This window comes from Camellia sinensis, chromosome 7, assembly GCF_055761805.1.
Source record: "Camellia sinensis isolate YWXY chromosome 7, ASM5576180v1, whole genome shotgun sequence".
Taxonomy (NCBI): Eukaryota; Viridiplantae; Streptophyta; class Magnoliopsida; order Ericales; family Theaceae; genus Camellia; species Camellia sinensis.
The window spans coordinates 34,739,428-34,758,951 of NC_138967.1; the positions used below are offsets into that span (position 1 = coordinate 34,739,428).

Below are 19,524 nucleotides of genomic sequence, written 5' to 3' on the forward strand. Positions count from 1 at the left end.
CTAGAATAAAATGATCAACAACAAATAATAGCAACATTACAAATTATTCGCACCACGAACACACTTTGTGTTTACACTCTTTCTCATAGAGAGCAATGGCAAAATTGAGTACGAAAATGCACAGAGAGCAATGGCAAAATTGAGTACGAAAATTAAGTGCAAATCCAAATGAAGGACTTGTCTATTTATAGGTCCAATGGTGGCTTTTAGATTTGAATTCAACAAGTATAGTACATGTTCGATTTGAATTAAACAGATACAAATCTGTTTGAATTTAAATTAAACAGTTAGGGGTTTTGAACTGAATCAGTTCGGACATATATAAAATCTGTACAGAATGGTGCAAGCCAAAACTGAATTTTCCAACCCAAATTTGAATTCAAATGATCAGAATTTATTTTCTAAAATTAAAAAATAAATTCAAATGTTTCACACCTCACACTTGCACCCAAGCTTGTTCGACTGGATGGCGGTACGTATGTTTATTGAATAATGTTTGAGGGCTCGAAATTAGTGGCTCAAATTTGGCTCAAAACGACGTCGTTTTGGGTTTTGATTTTTTTTTTTTTTCTTCTTCTTCTTCCTTCCTCTTCTTTCTTTTCTTCTTCTTCTTCTTCTTCGTTTTGAACCTGAGAAGCAGAGGCGAGAGAGAGGGAGGAGAGAAAGAGAGGGAGAGGGAGAGAGAGAGGCCGTCGCCGTCGTCGTCGCCGATAGCCGATCGCCGCGCCTCCGCCTTCGCCGCCTCGCTGCTCTGCTCTGATCGTCGCTGGCTCTGCCCCGATCGTCGCCTCCGCCCCTCGTCGGCTCTGCCCCGCTCGTCGCCTCCGCTTCCGCCGCCTCCTCCTCCATTTTTTAGGCCCCCTCCATTCCTTCCTCCCCCTCCCCCTCCCCCTCCCCCTCCTTCGTCTTCCTCCTTTCTCCGGCTGAAAAGAAAAAAAAAAAAAAATAGGAAAATTTTTTTTGAGCCATTCGAGCCGTTGCCCATTCGGGCTCTGTACCACCACTCATGTTTATTTTGGATCCAATGGGTTTAACCCACTTTGTCCATAATCTCCCCTCTTCAAAACTTGAGTGCCCCTTGGGGCTTACCCTAAGTTCCAAACTCAAACTTTATAAACTCACACAAAGTTTGCCAACCAAACCAATGTGGGACATACCTTTAATTCAAACATTTAAGGAAGCTTCACCAATATACCATTTTCATGGAGCTCACTTTGACTTTAATTTTCTATTCACCCGATAATGATTTTGAACAACTAAATATATTACGTGAATCACAATGCGGCATAGAACGCGTTACCACTTAGACCGGCCAATTTTGGCGCATAAGTCCCACCTAAAAACTAGACCAAAGTTTAGGAAAAAACCTGTTTTTCCAAAATCATTTCTAATAGTGTGTACCTTTGGCAAGTAAATTTTTTTAGTTGACATTTTTAGTCGCCAAATGTATATTTTTTCTATAGTGCCATTGTCCCGGGAGCAAAAAATTATTTCTCTAAATTTTGAGGCTAAACCAACATTTGTCCCAACTTTATACTGATGTTGTATATTATTAATTTTCATTTTCCCAAAGTATTCTTTAAGTCATGCTAAATTGTTCTAAATTGAAAATTTCTAGAAACTCAGAAATTGATTGTTGAAATAAACATAGCCCTTTGATTTCATGCTTGTGCTAAGCATTCGATTTTGCGATTAATTTTTGTATAGTTAGAACAACTGTTTCCAATTAGGAGAGAGAGAGGGGAATGGCCACTTGATTGAGATGAAAGAGAAAGAGAGAGGGAGAGACCAATGGCGAGCTGGGAGAGAGAGAGAGAGAGAGAGAGAGAGAGAGAGAGAGGAGCGTCGTGTGTGAGAGGCTGAGTTAGGTCTGTGAAAGTGAAACCCTAAAGAAATATAAGCATATATGATATATATATGCAGGGACAAAACGGTAATTTTATCTCGGGGAATAAGCGGAGCGGGGCGGGGCGGGGCGGGGCCGGGGCTGGGCCGGGTCCGGGTCTGAAACACCTATCCCCGTCCCCGGCCCGGATATCATCGGGGATGAAATTTTGAATACCGTCCCCGGTCCGTAGGGGATATTTTTCGGTGAATAACCATTAAATTCAGGAACGGGGGTCGAGTCACCATCGGGTCGATTTCAGAATGCCATCTCTGGGAATGGGTAGTGGTGTGAGAGTGAGTGAGGCCACTTGATTTTGAAATTGTAAATGCCCATTCCATCACAGTACGTGGAGGCTTTGTGGTCATTCTATTTCTATATTTTGTGGTCTTCTTGGCTACGCATCATCACTACACAAGCATTGAAGATGCAAGTGATGGATTTTGGAACTTCTTTAATTTAGGAGTTATTTGGGGTGTCTTAAATAAGTGTACTTTTTATCTTTTTAGACTAAAAAATTGAGATTGAAAATATGGATGTTTAAATTAACTTTTAACTTTTATGAAAAAATGTGTAATAAAAAATTATAAAAATTGATTTGTAGGGAAAAATTCGAATTGAGAGTTATGCAGCCGTAATTGTTGACTTTTGATGAATAATGTTAACTTTTTAACTTTTTAACCATTTTACAAGTTCCCAAACTTGGTCTCAATTCATTCATGTTTCTATTTATATTTACAATTTTAGTTTCTTTCTTGAAGTGCCCTTGCATTGAAAGTCAGAATGTGGTGTTACTTATCAAAACAAAAATTCAGAATAGTTTTAGAGTTGTGTCAAGAATTAAAAGGTTTTAGAGATTAAATGTGTATTGTAAGATTAATGTGTAAAATGAATCTGCATCATATAATGATGTTTCTGAATAATTTTCTAAGTAAAATTTTTGAGTATTTAATATTACTGATACTATGGCCTCGTTTGGGAAGCGGCTATTTTAGTAGGCTATTTAGCTTTTTGACTATTTTAGTTGGCTATTTTAGTTTTGTGTTTGGGAAGTTGGGTTAAATTTTTATTTGAGTTAATGTATTAAAAAATGTGTTGAATAGATGTTTGTAATTAAAATGACAATTTTGTCCCTACAATTATATTTTTTTTAATTTCCGGCTGAGGGGCAAAATGGTAATTGAGCTGTTGATGTAACCATTTCCGGCTGTGACAGTGTAGAGCGCTCAACCTTTTTTTTTTTTTTCTTTTGGAAAATCAAGAAAAAAGTTGCTACAGTGTAGGCTTATGGGTTGATTTTCAAAATTAGGCTATAATAGCCTGAAACTCATGTTCCCAAACAGCGCCTATATATTGTTTGTTATAGGGTGTAAAATCTTTTTTTTTTTTTTTTTTTTTTTGGGTGTGTCAAATTATACTGGCCTTGATTACTCAAATTACAATTAACTTCATTAGTATTGAAAAATTACATTGACCACCACTGAGAGGTAGAATTAAAATGAAGTTAACAGACATAACAAAATGGCGAAATTAACCTTCATCTCCTTGTTTATAATTTTTCCTACCAATGCCAATCCAAACCTTAATCCATCTCTCTAAACCAAATAACAAAATTCAAGCCCACTACTACGATCTTTATCTTCTCCAGAAAACTCTCTAACCTCATTTATTAACCAGCTAACATTCTATTGGATGATTATTTTGTATTTCTGAAGTATGGACATATGGTACTTCATAAGGTTTTGATTGATAGAGAAGGTAAAGGCCTACAATTTATGTTGGGAATGAGAGAACAACATAAGACTAAATAATTGAGAATTGACTTGGAATATGACTACATAATATTCTGAGATTATTAAATAATTTTTCCATTCTATAAAACTTGCTGAATTTGGTCGGCCGAAATAAGGGATTAGAAGTTCAATCAGATTAGTTATCCACAAAAGAGAAGTTGTCCCCCCTTTCTCTAATTAACATAGTATAACTAATTTCATATTTACAGAATACCAACAATTTTCCCATTGTATGTAATCCCATGGACATGCTATGTGACTTAATAATGATGCAACATTTATCATTTTTTAGCTCGTTATATTTATCACCTACCTAATCTACACAATCACAATTCGTTGAATATTATTGTGCCTGTTTGGTGCAGCTTAAAAGCTGTTTATTTCAGCTTTCAGCTTAATTTAAGCTATTTTGATGTGTTTGGTTTAGCTTAACAATGCAGCTTATAGCTTTTTGTAAGTCAGAAATCAGCTTATTCTTTGAGTGGGGCAGGAGATGCTTAATTTATAAGTCAGAAATCAGTTTATGTTCATAGTTATAAGTTATAAGCTGTTAAGGCATAAGCTATAAGCACTTTCCCACAGCTCTACCAAACAGGGCCATTGTGTGAAATCCATTGTACTAAAATTGTGAAAAATAATAGGGTAAATTACACTATTAGTCTTTATAGTTTAAATGAGTTGTCACTTTAATACCCAGAGTTTTAATTTGAATAATTTAAACTTTATGTTTTTTATTTTGTTAAAATGGGGGCCTTTCGTCATTTTCCATTAGAACTTGGAACGAAAAAAAATCATGTGTAAAATTAGAGAAACCAAATATTCATTATACCAGTGATCTATATAGTTTGTTTTGAATTTCACTTTAGGCCAAGTTTGGGAACTTGTAAAAAAATCAAAAAGTCAAAAAGTTACTTAAAAAGTTAAAAAGTTAACACTACTTATCAAAAGTCAATAATTACGGCTGCACAACTCCCAGTTCGAATTTTTCCCTACAAATTAATTTTTACAATTTTTTATTACACATTTTTCCATAAAAAGTTAAAAAGTTAACCCAAACATCCATATTTTCAACCTCAATTTTTTAGTCTAAAAAGACAAAAAGTACACTTATTTAGAACACCCCAAACAACCCCTTAATCTCTCTAATTTTTCACATGATTTTTTTTTTCCTTCAAAATATTAACAACGTATGACAGATAAATCATATTGTAACAAAATTGAAATATAAGGACTAAATTGTTTAAATTAATACTCCGTTCAAATTAACACTACTTTGAACCAAATATTCATTCAAATTAACGGGATCAATAGTTTAAGTTACCCAAAACAATAATATATACTGTGTTGAACGAAGGCATAAAAAAACTCTACCCATTTTGCAGCTCTCAAATCTACTACCTCCATGAAAAACTGGAAGAAGAAAAAAAAAGTCCAAATTATGGTTCAAAGCAGGCCAGCTGTAGAAGAAAAATACCCCAAAAAAAATGTGGACTGAAAAAGAGGAGGTTTATGTAGTCTAAAATAAGAGTGACCTTATCAGTAGACGTCAATCATATCATATTAGCTAAATTATCTACCTTGTCATCTAATGAACAACTTGTAAGGAGATTGTAGTTTTTAATAAAGAAGCATCTCATACTGGAATCTGTCCTCTCTTTTCTTTTTCTGTTTTTTTTCCTTTTGTTTTTTTATTTTTTATTTTTTATTTTTTCTCTATGGGTTCATGTACCTAAAGACAACTGAAGTCAAAGAACCTAAAGACAACTGAAGTCAAAGGCATTTTGGTAATTATCCAAAGACTGAGATACTATGGGTAAAGGAAGGAGTGGTCTATAAAAAGGGTTTGGCTCCAGGACACTTACTAGTAGGGAGTCCTCTCTAACAAGAAAGGACAAAGAACTAAGCAAAATCTATGGCTACTGAAGAAGGGCATGCTGGTTACACAGAGGATGGAACTGTGGATCTCAAAGGGAACCCTATCCTTAGGTCCAAGAGAGGTGGTTGGAAGGCATGCTCCTTTGTTGTTGGTACCCCTCTCTCTCTCTCTCTCTCTAGTTGATGATCACCCACAAGGAAACAACTCACATATGGCCACCACATCTTTTAGGACACTTGTCATTTCTAATGGCTTTATAATTATTGAAAGCGGCTAACGATTTTCTGATCTCAAATCTTCTTCTTATTTGTTCTAATATATTTCAAAAATAGTATAATATGGTGAGAATTTCGAACCATAATAATATTGTTAGAAGTGGATTATAATAGAGGGATAGAGAAATTTAGAAACAGATGAGTCATTCTGCCGATGATCCTTGTTTAGTAGTTTAGTGGGAGTTATGAAAACTATAGAGTTGTTTTAAAAAAAAAAAAATCAATCCTGTTGCCACCAATGGTGTTTGCTCCATCTCTTAGAATTGGCAGATTTTCTTCATTTCTCATTGTGTTTTCTTTTTCTCAACTTTGTTGTTTAGTGAATCTAACATTATAGAAAATGATGAAAGATAGTTTTTTTTTTTTTTTGTGTGTGTGTGTGTGTGTGAGATTCAATCTTCCATCATGAAGATTTGAAGTTAAACCAGTAATAATCTAGTTAAATTTGAAGCATGTTTATATGTAGTGAAAAGCAAAGAGGAGAGAACACATTTCTAGGTCTAATTTGCTTTAATTTTCATTTTTTTAAATTTCGAAAGTTATTATTATTGAGGGAGGTGGTTGGCTCAGGACTATCTCATCCTGTCATTATAGTTTTCAACCACATAGTACCTCCATATGAACAATCCAGAAACTCTTTTCTTGTAATATATAAAATAAAATAAAAAACAGAAAACAAAAAACAAAAATATAAGAAATAGTGATTAGTGTGTAACAATTCTCTCTGGACAGGCCATAAGTCCTCCTACTTGTTGGGGAGTCAAATAAGAGAAGTTTAAAAAAGCACAAATAAATTGAGACCGCTCACTTCAATAAGAATCACTTATCAACAAGATTCTTGATTTAAAAAATGTTATTATCGTGACATTTTGAATGCATTTTCTTTTATTATATAAATTTGGTATTTAAGAATAGACTTTTACTTATGAAAAAATCGATATTTACTTGATGTCCTAGTTTCCCAATTATACTGGAATGATAATCTCTTCTTACTATATTTTATTTAGGGTAAATTATATTCACTCAACTCTTTTGAGGTTTAAAAATATAGCTAGTCTTATACTTTTTAATATAATTATGCTGACTAGATTTTAATAAGACTAAAGTAATCGAAATTAATGCAAATTCTATTTTAGTAGAAAATATATGATAATATCATTTTGTCATTCACACGGCTAACTAATTATTGATAAAAAATTATCTAATTGTTATGTGAATTAAAATTTCAAGGGAGACCAGTGTAATTATATCAATAGTATGGAGTTAATTATATTTTTTCTAAATCTCAAGAGAGATGAGTGTAATTTATCCTTTATTATTTCATGCGTCAACATTCCATTAGTAATAAGAATAAGTGGTGAGACTCATTAAATCAATTTAATGTTAATATATAAGATGATGAACAAATTATGATAAGAAAGCAAAAATAGTCATCCCAACATTGTTCCTCTTCTTTTGTGTCCTTTGTCTTCAAATATCTTCCGTTCTTCTATTTCAAAATATTTACAATTATTAAATTAGGTAAAAATTTTAAAATATTAAATCTGAAGACATATTAAAATAAGTGTAAATAGTTTAAGAAAAATGTTTGGGAGCACTAGAAATGGAGGATTAGAAGGACCACTAATGATATGGCAGTGGGTCTCGCCCACTTTCTATGTCTTGTTTCTTTTTTTTGTTTCCATTTCCAATGCATTAGTGCTATTAGTGATGTATTTTTTAGTAGTCTAAATCATTGTTGATAGTTTAAAACAAGAATACAGTCATTTAACCATTGCACTAACCAAGTTTAATTATCTAAAAAGAACGAATTCCTAATTGTTGCTAAGAGCGTGTCCAATGCTTCATCAGATCTTTCATCAAATTTAAATTTGATAAAAAATGCTTAAAACGTAAGTTCCAATTCTTTCGTTAAATTGATATAAAATAGGGAAAGAGTTACTTGTTTCATCAAATCAAGAGAGTTTTATCCTTTTATCAAATTTATAGGTGATAATTGGACCAAAAGTCCTCTTGGATATCCTCCCAAACAACCTCCTTTTTACAAAATTGCTCATGAAAGTGTTGATCAATTTACACAAACCGGTCAACCGACCGGATATCCACCCAATCATAAATGTGAATTATCCGTTAGAACGCTATACATTTGATAAAATTCTTGCTTAAATTTGATTTAAAAAAAAATAAATGTTGGAAATGCTACAAGCTAACCCAAAATAAACCTATTATAGTCAAATTTTAGACATGAATCGTTCATATGTCGTGCTTTTTGTGTCAAATCAAAACTCTATTGCGTGTGTATCTCCGTGTCTGAATATTAAAGCGAACCTCAAAGTTCAATTGGGCCTCCCCTTCTTCCAAAGATGTCCTCTACTTTTTGCACGTCTCTTGATATTTTCACACTTTATTTTTTTATTGTACATATAAACACATATTTTTTGAAAAATTATAAAATAATAATAATAATAATCTTCAGGCTTAAATATTATATTATCAATTTTTTGTTAAAAGTTTTTAATTTTATTAATTTAAACATTAATCTTTTGATTTCTTTTCAATCTAAATCATTTATTTACTTCTGTTAATTAAAACCTGTAGAAAAAGGTTATTTCAGTCATTAAACTCAATATAAATTTATGTAAAATATCCAAAATATCATTTTTCATCGAATTTAATGATTAAAATACATTTATATAGCAATTTTACTTAAAAAAAAAAAAGCTTACTGATTTAGATTAAAAACAAATCAAAAAATTAAGATTTAAATTAATAAAATTAAAATTTAAAAATTTATTTTGTTATAAGACTTGTATCGTGATTTTTCTTTTTTATATAATTTTTCCTATATTTTTTTATGCACATGAGATGGTAGCTAAGCAATCATCTTTGTGGAGTTGTTTTACCAAATCCAAGTTAGACTTCATTTGGTGGAAGCTTATTGGTTGAAAAGTCCATTTTATTAAAAAGTTTTGACTTATTTAACAAAATTATTTTTGTCAAAAAATATACTTTAATCATTTTAAAAAGCCACTAATAAAAAAGAAAAAGAAAAAAGTGCAGCTAACAATCGCTTAATATATCCATTAATTTATGGATTAAATAAGGCCAATAAAACTCAAACTCTAATACCCATTTTACACTTCAATAATATATTTATTTTTTTTTGTACAATATCGATATTTAGTGATACACTTTATATACATCTATCAATACTATTGACAATCAATAGACTGTCATTAGCATTTTTATATTTATAATACGATTCAAAACTTAAAATTGTATTTTCAAAACACATCAGTAAATAATATTTTAGGTTTAGAAAATAAATTTAAAATTTGTTATGGAGTTTGAAAATTTTATTTTAAAATTGCAAGAGTTCCAAAGGGTCCACTCTACTTTGCACATATCTCTCTCTATGTGACATGCACTTTTTTTTATGCACATCAGACGGCAGCTAAGCAATCGTCATCATTGTTGACCCTTTCTATCGACCATTTTTGTTTGGAAAAATAACAATTGATGAGTGTAAGTTTAAAATAAATAAATAAATAAATAAATCAGATAAGGATAAAATTCATAAATTTTTAATTTTTTTTTTTTTTTATGAATTTATAATTATTTGGTTTTGATTTGGTGACAGTGTACGAGGTATTTGAACGTATGGCATATTATGGTATCTCATCGAATCTAGTCGTATATCTAACCGATAAGCTTCATCAAGGGACTGTGAAGTCATCCAACAACGTCACTAATTGGGTTGGGACTATTTGGATGACCCCTATCTTGGGTGCCTACGTGGCAGATGCTCATCTTGGCCGTTATTGGACGTTTGTGATCGCTTCTGTTATTTATCTCTTGGTACGTCTACTTGCACCCGATCACCATCTTCTTCATCTTACAATTAATAATTGCATAAGTCGAAAAACACAAAAATCAATTTTAGAATGAATTATATATATGTAAGTAAGTAGATATAATTTTATGAAATGTATTCGTGAGATTATCGACGTCTAAAAAAACGTTGTCTATGCATTATTTTTGTGATCGATTTTTGTGTTAATAACAAAATTGTTAATAAATCTGCTTTTTAAATAAATCAAATGGTAGGAGAAGTTGGACAGTAATCTCCTAATGAGATATATAAATTTTTATTACTGAGCTAATGCTAGCTAGTTGCTAGCAATTATAAAAAAATAATAATGCTACATATATAAATTTTAGTAAATTTGTTTATTAATTAATGTGACATTTATCCTATTATTATAGTGAGTTGGTCTCATTTCAAATATCAAATTTCATTATTACATGACAAATAAATAAGTAAAAAAAAATTGTAAGAATATTAGTTTCTATAACATTTTCTTTAGTCATTTTTCCAATAAAATGGTAAAAACGTTACTATCACCAAATTTGGTCCAAGGATTTTTTGTTCCTTAGGCTCCGTTTGGGAAGGTAGGTTTATAGCCTATGCTCAAAAATCAAAAAGTGCCAATAAGGTATCATATCACTTTTTCTATTTTGTTATGTCCTTTTGTAAGAAATTAAAATAGTTAATTTCTAAATAGAATCTTAGTTTCAATGCATGGTCGATTATAAAATGATATGAAATTTTTTAAAATACAAAAATCTCATTATTTATTTTTTTGACTAGGAAACATTGGGATAGAGAGACATAAGAATGTGAAGAGAAATGATTGGGGTGCTATAATTTTTTGCTGATCATTTTTATTAACTTGAATAGTGAAATTTATTAAACTAATATAATAATGAGATATTAGATAATATTTAAAGTTTTTTTCAAAATTTAATTATTTTAATATTATTGACTAACAAAAATCTCATCCATAATTATCAACTAGTCCTAATCATAAGGTCATTCTACTCATGAAAAGCATCTAATCTGATTCAATTCACGCATGTGCGGGTGGTTTCAAACTTGTAGTAGGGTCGGATGCGGTTTGAAATATTGGCATGTTTCGGGTTACGGGCAAATTGCAGGTTTCACCCGCACCCGCACCCGCACCCGCACACACTTGCTCGCACTTATACTTTTTTTTTCTTTTTTCTTTTTATTTTAAAAAAAAATTTGGACCGTAGATCTTGATCTTCCATAGTAGGCTTGTGTTAAGAATTGATTTTGTTGTATTTTTAATTTTATAAATTTTAATTCATTATCTATTGATGTTCTAAAGTAATTATAGATATTTAGAGTTTTTTAAGGATCTTCTTCTCATTCAAAAATTATGATTTTATGGTAAGAAATATGTGATTTTATTGGCAAAATAATATTTAGAAAATGGGGAAAAATCGGCCCAAAAATAATTTTTTAAAAGAAAAAGTTCAATCCGCAAACTGTCCGCATATCCACGAAGTCTATCCACACAAATCATAACTCGCACTACGAACGGTTATAGGTTCAATTTTTCTGAAATCGTAAATATATAAACAAGTCCAAATCACAAAGCAAACCGTTCAAAACGGATCCATAAGCACCCTACTAGTAGGTAGTTTGGGTTTGACCGCATCAGCTAATTGACCCAAACCCAATTCAATTGGATTGGAAAGATCTTGGAAACCACCAAAAGCAAGAATCATTTTAAAAATTAGATTCTTTTAAACCTATGCAATGTATTCACATATATACATACAATCACAATATTGATTATGTTTCAATCATGATACCAAAATTTTATTTATTATATTGGTGGGTTAGAAGGGTGGACATGTCATATAATTTAATAAGAAAGAGTCTGAAAAATAATGACCTTAATATAATCAAAATTCAACCCAATGCCAGGTCTACTCTACCTCACCACATGAACTTATCAACTTGAACCTACCTAGACTTAAGTCGGCATTCTTTTATTGCATGCCAAATGGAGTGGACTCATTGCATGATTTAAAGTCAAAGTGCCTTATGGAAACGTTTATGATTTATTATTTTTAATTTACATACAATATTAAATATATTTATATTTATTTTAAGTAAAAATGAAAATTAAAAATGTGTTTGCCACATAACTATTTAAAATTTTATTTTGAAAATAAGTGATTGTCAACTATTGGAAATGGTGGCCGGAAATAGTTGCCGATTGCGAAAGATGGTGATCGAAGGTGAGTGAGAGGTGATTGACGGTGGCTAGAGGTGGTGTTGACAAAGGACATTGGCAATGGTAGCCGATAGTGATAAGCAATGGGTGGTGGTCGAAAACAATGGAAGGACAAGAAAAAAAATTTAAAAAATAATAATAAATTAAATTAAACAAGTGAAATTAACTTTTTTGGTGTTTATAAATTAATAAATTTTATAAACTGTTTATAATTTTTTGAAAACAAAAAGTAAAAACCAAACGAGTTTTTATTTATAATTTCAAAAAATTCTATAAATATGAATAGAAAATTATAATCTTTAACAAATAGGTCTCAAATATTTTGTTGTCGTGAAATATCAATTCAACAAATTGAACCAGTATTTTACTAAATCAATAGAACAACAATTACATATTCTCAAAGGTCTGGCCGGTGGATGAGGCCTACTTGGGAGTTTGCTCCTTCTAATGGTTTAGGCTTGACTCTCTTTGTCACTAAAAATTCTTGAGACCACGGATCACAAGATATAGATCCTATTTCAAAATATCTAGCTATTAGAAAAATTATGTTGTGCATGTGAATATGTATTGAAAAAATTATTTGATGTTCAAGAATACTACGTCATTATGTCACACACCAATCGTAGTTATTATCGTCCCGGTAATATCTCTCCGAACACTATACATTAATTACATTCATTTTATAACACCATTAACAATACTTTATAGGCATAATTATCTTAATTATGAAAAAGTCTAGGGTCCTATAAAGTTAACAAGATTTTCATATCAATGGTACACAGAGAATTATTGTTGTGAGATCATATTTTAAATAAATTTAGACCATTAATATTTTATTTCGGTTACTTTTATAATATATTTAGTCTGAGATTGTGGCATTGCTGCCTAACTATTTAAGTCAGTGAGCATGACATGTCTTGGAATTTGTGTATTATTAGCATATGAAAGTTTGACATGGAATTTCTGTTTTTTAATAAAGGCAACAGTTTGGTAAGATTTCTTTGATTGCAAAACTACAAAATGAGCATATAATAATAGACTATATGTGCATTGAGCATTGACAATTAATATCACCTATGTATGTGACAAAATGGACCACTGTTTTCAAGGTCTGAGAGTCCACAGTTATATAATCAAACCTAAGCCGCAATTCTTGAGTATGTGCCCATTTGCGAACCAAGTTTAAAAGCTGCGTTTTGCAGTCTGGGATTGGCGCTATTTGGTAGAATGATAAGAAAGTACTTATAATTTATGCCTTAATTGTTATAGTTTATAATTATGAACATAAGTTAATTTTTGACATATAAATTAAGTTTTTTCTGCCCCACTCAAAGAATAAGCTGATTTCTGACTTACAAAAAGCTATAAGCTGCATTGTTAAGCTAAACCAAACACATCAAAATAGCTTAAATTAAGTTGAAAGTTAAAATAAGCTGAAAGAAACTGTACCAAACAGGACCATTAAAAAGTTAGATTGGCTTTTTAACATGAAAGTCATTTAGGAAGTCTTAAAAAGTTATATTTGAAATTATAATGATATTTTTTATGTTGTTCAGGATTATCTATGGATGAAAATGTAAATTTATTAAATTGGATGGGAGTAATTTGGTCATTCTATTGTGATGTGACATCATAAATAAATATTAATCAAAAAAGTCAAAAGTAGTTTTTTACCAACTTTCTAAATCACTTTTCAAAAAAGTCAAAAAGCTTGGTAAAAATCAAAAGTCATCTTTTTACCATCTTCCCAAAACATCTACCAATATCTTCAATTATTATTATTAGGATTTATCACACTTTTTACTGTAATTATTGACTTAGTTTCAGAGTTATTGATTGAATCTATTTAATTTCTAACATATATAAATTAGGAGAACTTACAGATAGATTCTAATAGGTAGACTTATTGTCTAATAGGTCTGATGATAATTAATAACGTTTTTCATCAAATACTATGAAAAAATATCACTAATTTTTAATTTTAGCGACGGTTTGAAAATCTTATCACAAAGTCACTAATTTTCAACTTTCAATGATAATTTAAAAATCCGTCATAGAAAAACGTTACTAACTGTAAGTTCTAATGACAATTTATGCAAAATCGTGAGGAAAAAAAAAAAGTCACTAACTGTCAATTTTTAGCGATATATGCAAAAAATATCATAAAAAACTATTTTTAGCGACGATTTTACTAAGACTTATTTTCAATAGGACTTGATGAGAATTAAGTCCAACTTTATAACCTATTGGTAGTTTACCCTATAAAGTAAAATCTATTTAGTTCTTAAACTATCAATTGAATCTATTAAGTTCTTAAAATATTTAATTCAAACCTATTTAGTTCTTGAAAGGATTACAAAAATAAAATATAAGCCTTATAAATTAGTAAAAGCCTCTATCAAGTTAAGATTTTATTTCAAAAAAATCTTAAATTTCTATTTTGTTTTTAAAAAGAATTTTTTTCATTGTGTGTTTAAATTAGTATCAGAGTCTGTTGCTCAGTCTTGCCAATAAAATTATGTAAGTATTAAACATGTTGAAAATATAGAGCTAGATAATTTGAATCACTTCACTAAGATTTATAATAGAACAAAATAATATATTAATTAAATTATTAAAAAGAATTTAGCAAAAAATTTAAAAACAATTAATAAGAAATATAAATGAAATCCGGTATATAATATTAGATAAAAAGCTTATATTTTAATTAGAGAAGGTCTTTTATTAATTTATAACACTTATCAGCTTATATTTTATTTTTGTAATTCTTTTAGGGACTAAATAGATTTGAATTAAATACTTTAGTGACTTAATAGATTTTTAGAAATTAAATGAATTTTAATGTATATACTTTAGGCTCAATTCGTTTAGAATGAAATATGTAGAAAGTGAAAGAAAGAGAAAATAATTTAACTTTTACGAGTTTGTTTAGCTTGAAAGTAATGGAAAGTATGAAAAAAAATTAACTTTCTTGTACAAGCCATATTAGTATTGTAACTAATTTTTTTTATTTCTTGCAAAAAATACAAGAAAATACAAGAAAAATTAAATGTGCAAGTTATCTATGACTAAATTTTTTAATTTTTTGATCTTTTTCTTACAAATTTTTTATCTTAATCAAATACTTGCAAGAAAATATATATTTTTTTCTATTTCTTTTCTTTCACTTCATTTTCTTTTACTTTCACTTTCTACCAAATTTTCTTTCTAATCAAACGGAGCCAGGGACCGAGCAGACTCAATTGACAGTTCATAAATTAAGTAGATAATTTAGTGATAGTTTAAGAATAGAAAGTGTAATAAACCCTTATTATTATATAATGAGACTTGGTTTGGCATAACCAAAAAAAGTCAAAAAGTCACTATCCTATTTAAGTCATATCATCTTATTTAAGTTATATCACTTCTCTATCACATTACTTAAAACCCAATTTATACCCAACCCATATTTCATAAAAAGTCAAAAATGCACTTATTTAAATCTTATATTAGGATAAGAACAAAAGAAGCTAATAGGCCCAAGTGGCTTTGAGTTTCCACAGTGAAGGCTTGGATGCTTGTGCAAGAGCAAGACATGTTTGCGCCATCCAGCCCAGGCCAATTTCCAAAACTATTGGGCCTAGGCCTAGGCCCAGCCCATGGTCCGGAGGTTGATGCTTTTGTCCAGCCCTCCCTCGGATTTTAAATATTTTTTTGGGAGACTTACGAGATTGAACAAACTTATTTACCTCTTAGTTGTACTCCATTTTTATCTATCAATATTCTAAAAAAGTGTTGGGATAAAATAAATATTTTAATACTTATTAGTGCATTAAAAAAAGTGTATAGGACATATATATATATATATATTTTGACTTTTTACGAAAAAAACTGTACAATATGATGATAAAAAGGTAATATAACTCAAATAAGAAATTAATGTGATTCAAATAAAATAAAAAAATGATATAAAATATATCACCCCAAACAAGTGCTTAAGTCCATCACATAGGTTGGCCCTTACGCTGTGTTTGGTTGAGGAATTCGGGGAGGGATTTGGAAAGGGAAAGGAAAAAAGTGTGTGAAACTAGGTGAAATATAGACATATTTTATTCACATTTTACCTATCTTTTCTATTTCTCTTTTCAAATCTCTCCTCAAATCCCCCAACCAAACACAGCATTAAGCTACCCAGTCAAGTTAAGACAATAAATCGGGTTGAGCTTTTCCAAGGCAGACTAGAGTAGGCCGGGCTTGGTCCGGTGGGCGAAATTTACATGCCTACTCTTGTTATGTATGGGAGAGTTGTTATTGTGGATGTGTTTGGTCTAATTTTTTGTATGTTGAAATGTGATAATTAGAAAAAAAAAAGTTAAAAGTATCTTTTCAATTAATAATTAGTGTTTTTTAAAAATTATATAAGTTATTTTTTGTCTCATAAATTGTAAGCAAAAGTTATATCAAACACTATAACACAAATTTAAAAAAAGAAAAAAAAATTGTAAGCAATTCCATAAACTACACCAAACAAGGCCCATGTGTAAGCGGTAGGAAGAAAAAGAGGGAAAATGTCTTGTTGGACTAAGAAATCAAAATGAAACCTATATTTCTATCTTTGCTTTATTTCTTTAACTTGTCCATGCTACGGAGCTAGAAAATTACTCAAAAAATGCAGATAATTTTGATTTCATACATTTAAATTTTGGACACTTTTCTGAATATTTTTGCAGGTAAATAGTTACGGCTTGTTTTTTATTAGAGAAAAAAATTGAAATTTTGTCAAAATGTACTATTGATCAACATTTGACAAATTGGGCCTTTTTATTCTAATTTGCAGGGCATGTCACTACTAACCATGACAGTTTCAGTCTCTGGACTTAGACCACCTCACTGCCCACACCCAGACCCAAACTTTGCCAACTGCAAAAAGGCCTCAACATTCCAACTAGCCCTATTTTATGGTGCACTCTACACATTAGCCGTTGGGACCGGCGGCACAAAGCCCAACATCTCGACCATCGGGGCGGACCAATTCGATGAGTTCGAGACCAAGGAGAAGGCCCATAAACTTTCCTTCTTCAACTGGTGGATGTTCAGTATCTTCTTTGGGACACTCTTTGCCAACACAATTCTTGTGTACATTCAAGACAATGTGGGTTGGGCTTTGGGATATGGGCTTCCGACCGCGGGCCTTGCCATATCCATTTTGATTTTTCTAGCTGGCACACCCTATTATAGGCATAAGGTGCCCACTGGGAGTCCCTTCACAAGGATGGGTAGGGTCATAGTGGCAGCCCTAAGGAAGTGGAGGGTACCCATTCCTAGTGACCCTAAAGACCTCTATGAACTTGATTTGGAAGAGTATACCAAGAAAGGGAAGTATAGGATTGATTCCACACCAACCTTGAGGTTTGCATCTATCCTTTAAAATTACTATTTTGTACAATGGTAGATATGTTACTTGGTTTGTATCTAATCTTTTAAAAAAATTTAGAATTAGGATATGTTTGATAATGCTTTTCTTTTTTGTTTAATGTTTAATGTTTCAATAACCTTGAAAATTCGAAGCGATAGTGTTTTTGCTAAATTGTTTTTGTTGCCGAAAATGGCAATAGTTTTTAAAAATTTTGAAAACAAAAAAAATCGTTTTCACTTATTCTGAAAATAAATTTACATTCCCTCCCTCTCCTCTGCCAACTCTCCTCCCACTCTAGCAACCCCTAGGCACTTCCCCTCTAGCCAATTTTCTCCTTTGGCCACTCTAGCAACTCAACAAAAAATATTTTGTTACTTTTAATTTTATTTGTTTTGAAACCATATGTGCGTAATTTTTATTTTTATTTTTGTCGCAAAAATGGAACAAAAAACAAAAACATGTGTCCTACATTTTGTAATTCCAAAAAATAAAACAGAATTAGCAACATTAATAATTACATTACATTAGCTTTTGGAGACCAAGATGCAGCCCCAGATAATTTTATTGTTAATTTTTTTGGGATGATCTAAATATCATCAGTTTATTTATGCAGGTTCCTCAACAAAGCTTGTGTAAGGACAAGTTCTACTAGTCCATGGATGCTATGTTCAGTAACTCAAGTAGAGGAGACCAAACAAATGCTAAGAATGATACCGATCCTAATTGCCACATTCATTCCAAGCACCATGATTGCACAAGTCAACACACTCTTTGTCAAGCAAGGCAGAACCCTAGACAGAAATGTTGGTGGCTTCAAAATACCGGCAGCCAGCTTAGCTGGATTCGTAACAATTTCAATGCTTATCTGTGTGGTGTTATATGACCAATACTTTGTCAAGATAATGAGAAAATTGACTAAAAACCCTAGAGGCATCACTCTCCTTCAAAGAATGGGAATTGGGATGGTCCTCCACATCATCATTATGCTAATTGCATCCCTAACTGAGAGGTACCGGCTTAGCGTAGCCAAAAGTCATGGTTTAGTAAATGGGGGACAAGTGCCTCTAACCATTTTCGTCTTACTTCCTCAATTTGTGCTTATGGGCACGGCAGATGCGTTTCTAGAGGTGGCCAAAATTGAGTTTTTCTATGATCAGGCGCCAGAGAGCATGAAGAGCCTTGGAACTTCCTATTCCATGACTAGTCTAGGGATTGGGAACTTCCTTAGTAGCTTTCTTCTCTCAACGGTTGCTCATGTCACAAAGGACCATGGTCACAAAAAAGGGTGGATTTTGAACAACCTCAATGCTTCCCATCTTGACTACTATTACGCGTTTTTCTTGATACTCAACTTCTTGAATTTGATTTTTTTCTTTTTCATGACTAAGTTCTATGTATATAAGGCTGAAGTATCGGATTCAATGGAAGTTCTTAGACAAGAATTGGGTGGTGGATCAACACATGTGGTGCCTACTATAGCAGAGCCAGTGGCTTAGGTTTGTGATCATGTGAATTGGGGAAGATGAAAAGATTGTAACAAGATTTCCAACTTTGACAAACCAGTCAAGAGATGGTTCTTGATGAGGTGTCAATTGGTTGGTTCTAGTTGGGGTGATTGGTTTTGGGGGACACTGTATGTAGGATTTTCTTTTGCCTCACTATAATGAATTGTGTTTACACTTGTTGAAAGGAAAAGGAATTAAATATTGTCATGTAAAGGCATGGAAGTGGTTGTCTTGTCATTGAATTGCTCTGAAAGTGTTTTCCAAAACAGGGAATGCATTAACTTGAAAACTTGTTTTTTGCAAGACTCTCTTGGGAATTCACCAATATTTGAACAAACCTGTTTTTATCAAAATTCTACAGCCCATAACTCAACAGTTACAGCAATGCTAGGTACCCAGACATATATCCAGAAAAAACATTGAAATGTTGAGATATATTTCAAGAGTGGGTCTCACTGTACAAAATCAAATTTACACCATCCAACAACATTGTAGATAACTCTATGATTCCATGGCTTTACTATTCCAGTCAGTCCAAAAAGAGTGTCACAATGATATTATGCTACAATATTGGCACATAGTATCAACAATCAACGAATAAACTTCACATAAGGTCCTTGTGGGATTACTTTCAGTAAACTGAGAGACAACGTCGATCTCACCCTATCCTACTGGTTGGTCTTAT

The 19,524-nt window shown here is 31.5% G+C and overlaps 1 protein-coding gene across 1 annotated transcript; it reads left to right on the forward strand.

Moving 5' to 3' along the window:
* The first annotated feature begins 5,216 nt into the window (after positions 1-5,216).
* LOC114269025 (protein NRT1/ PTR FAMILY 5.2) lies at positions 5,217-19,052 on the forward strand. Its single transcript, XM_028210286.2, has 4 exons — positions 5,217-5,705; positions 9,470-9,687; positions 16,756-17,327; positions 17,948-19,052. The coding sequence occupies exons 1-4, from the start codon at positions 5,591-5,593 to the stop codon at positions 18,828-18,830; spliced, it is 1,788 nt and encodes a 595-aa protein (XP_028066087.2). The 5' UTR covers positions 5,217-5,590; the 3' UTR covers positions 18,831-19,052.
* The last annotated feature ends 472 nt before the right edge of the window (positions 19,053-19,524 follow it).

What these genes read in the sequence shown, in the direction of transcription:
- LOC114269025 (XM_028210286.2), top strand. Translation starts at nt 5,591, where the DNA reads ATGGCTACTGAAGAAGGGCATGCTGGTTACACAGAGGATGGAACTGTG. An exon ending in GGCATGCTCCTTTGTTGTTG is followed by an intron (nt 5,706 to 9,469) that starts GTACCCCTCTCT and finishes ATTTGGTGACAG; the next exon opens with TGTACGAGGTATTTGAACGT. An exon ending in GATTCCACACCAACCTTGAG is followed by an intron (nt 17,328 to 17,947) that starts GTTTGCATCTAT and finishes TTATTTATGCAG; the next exon opens with GTTCCTCAACAAAGCTTGTG.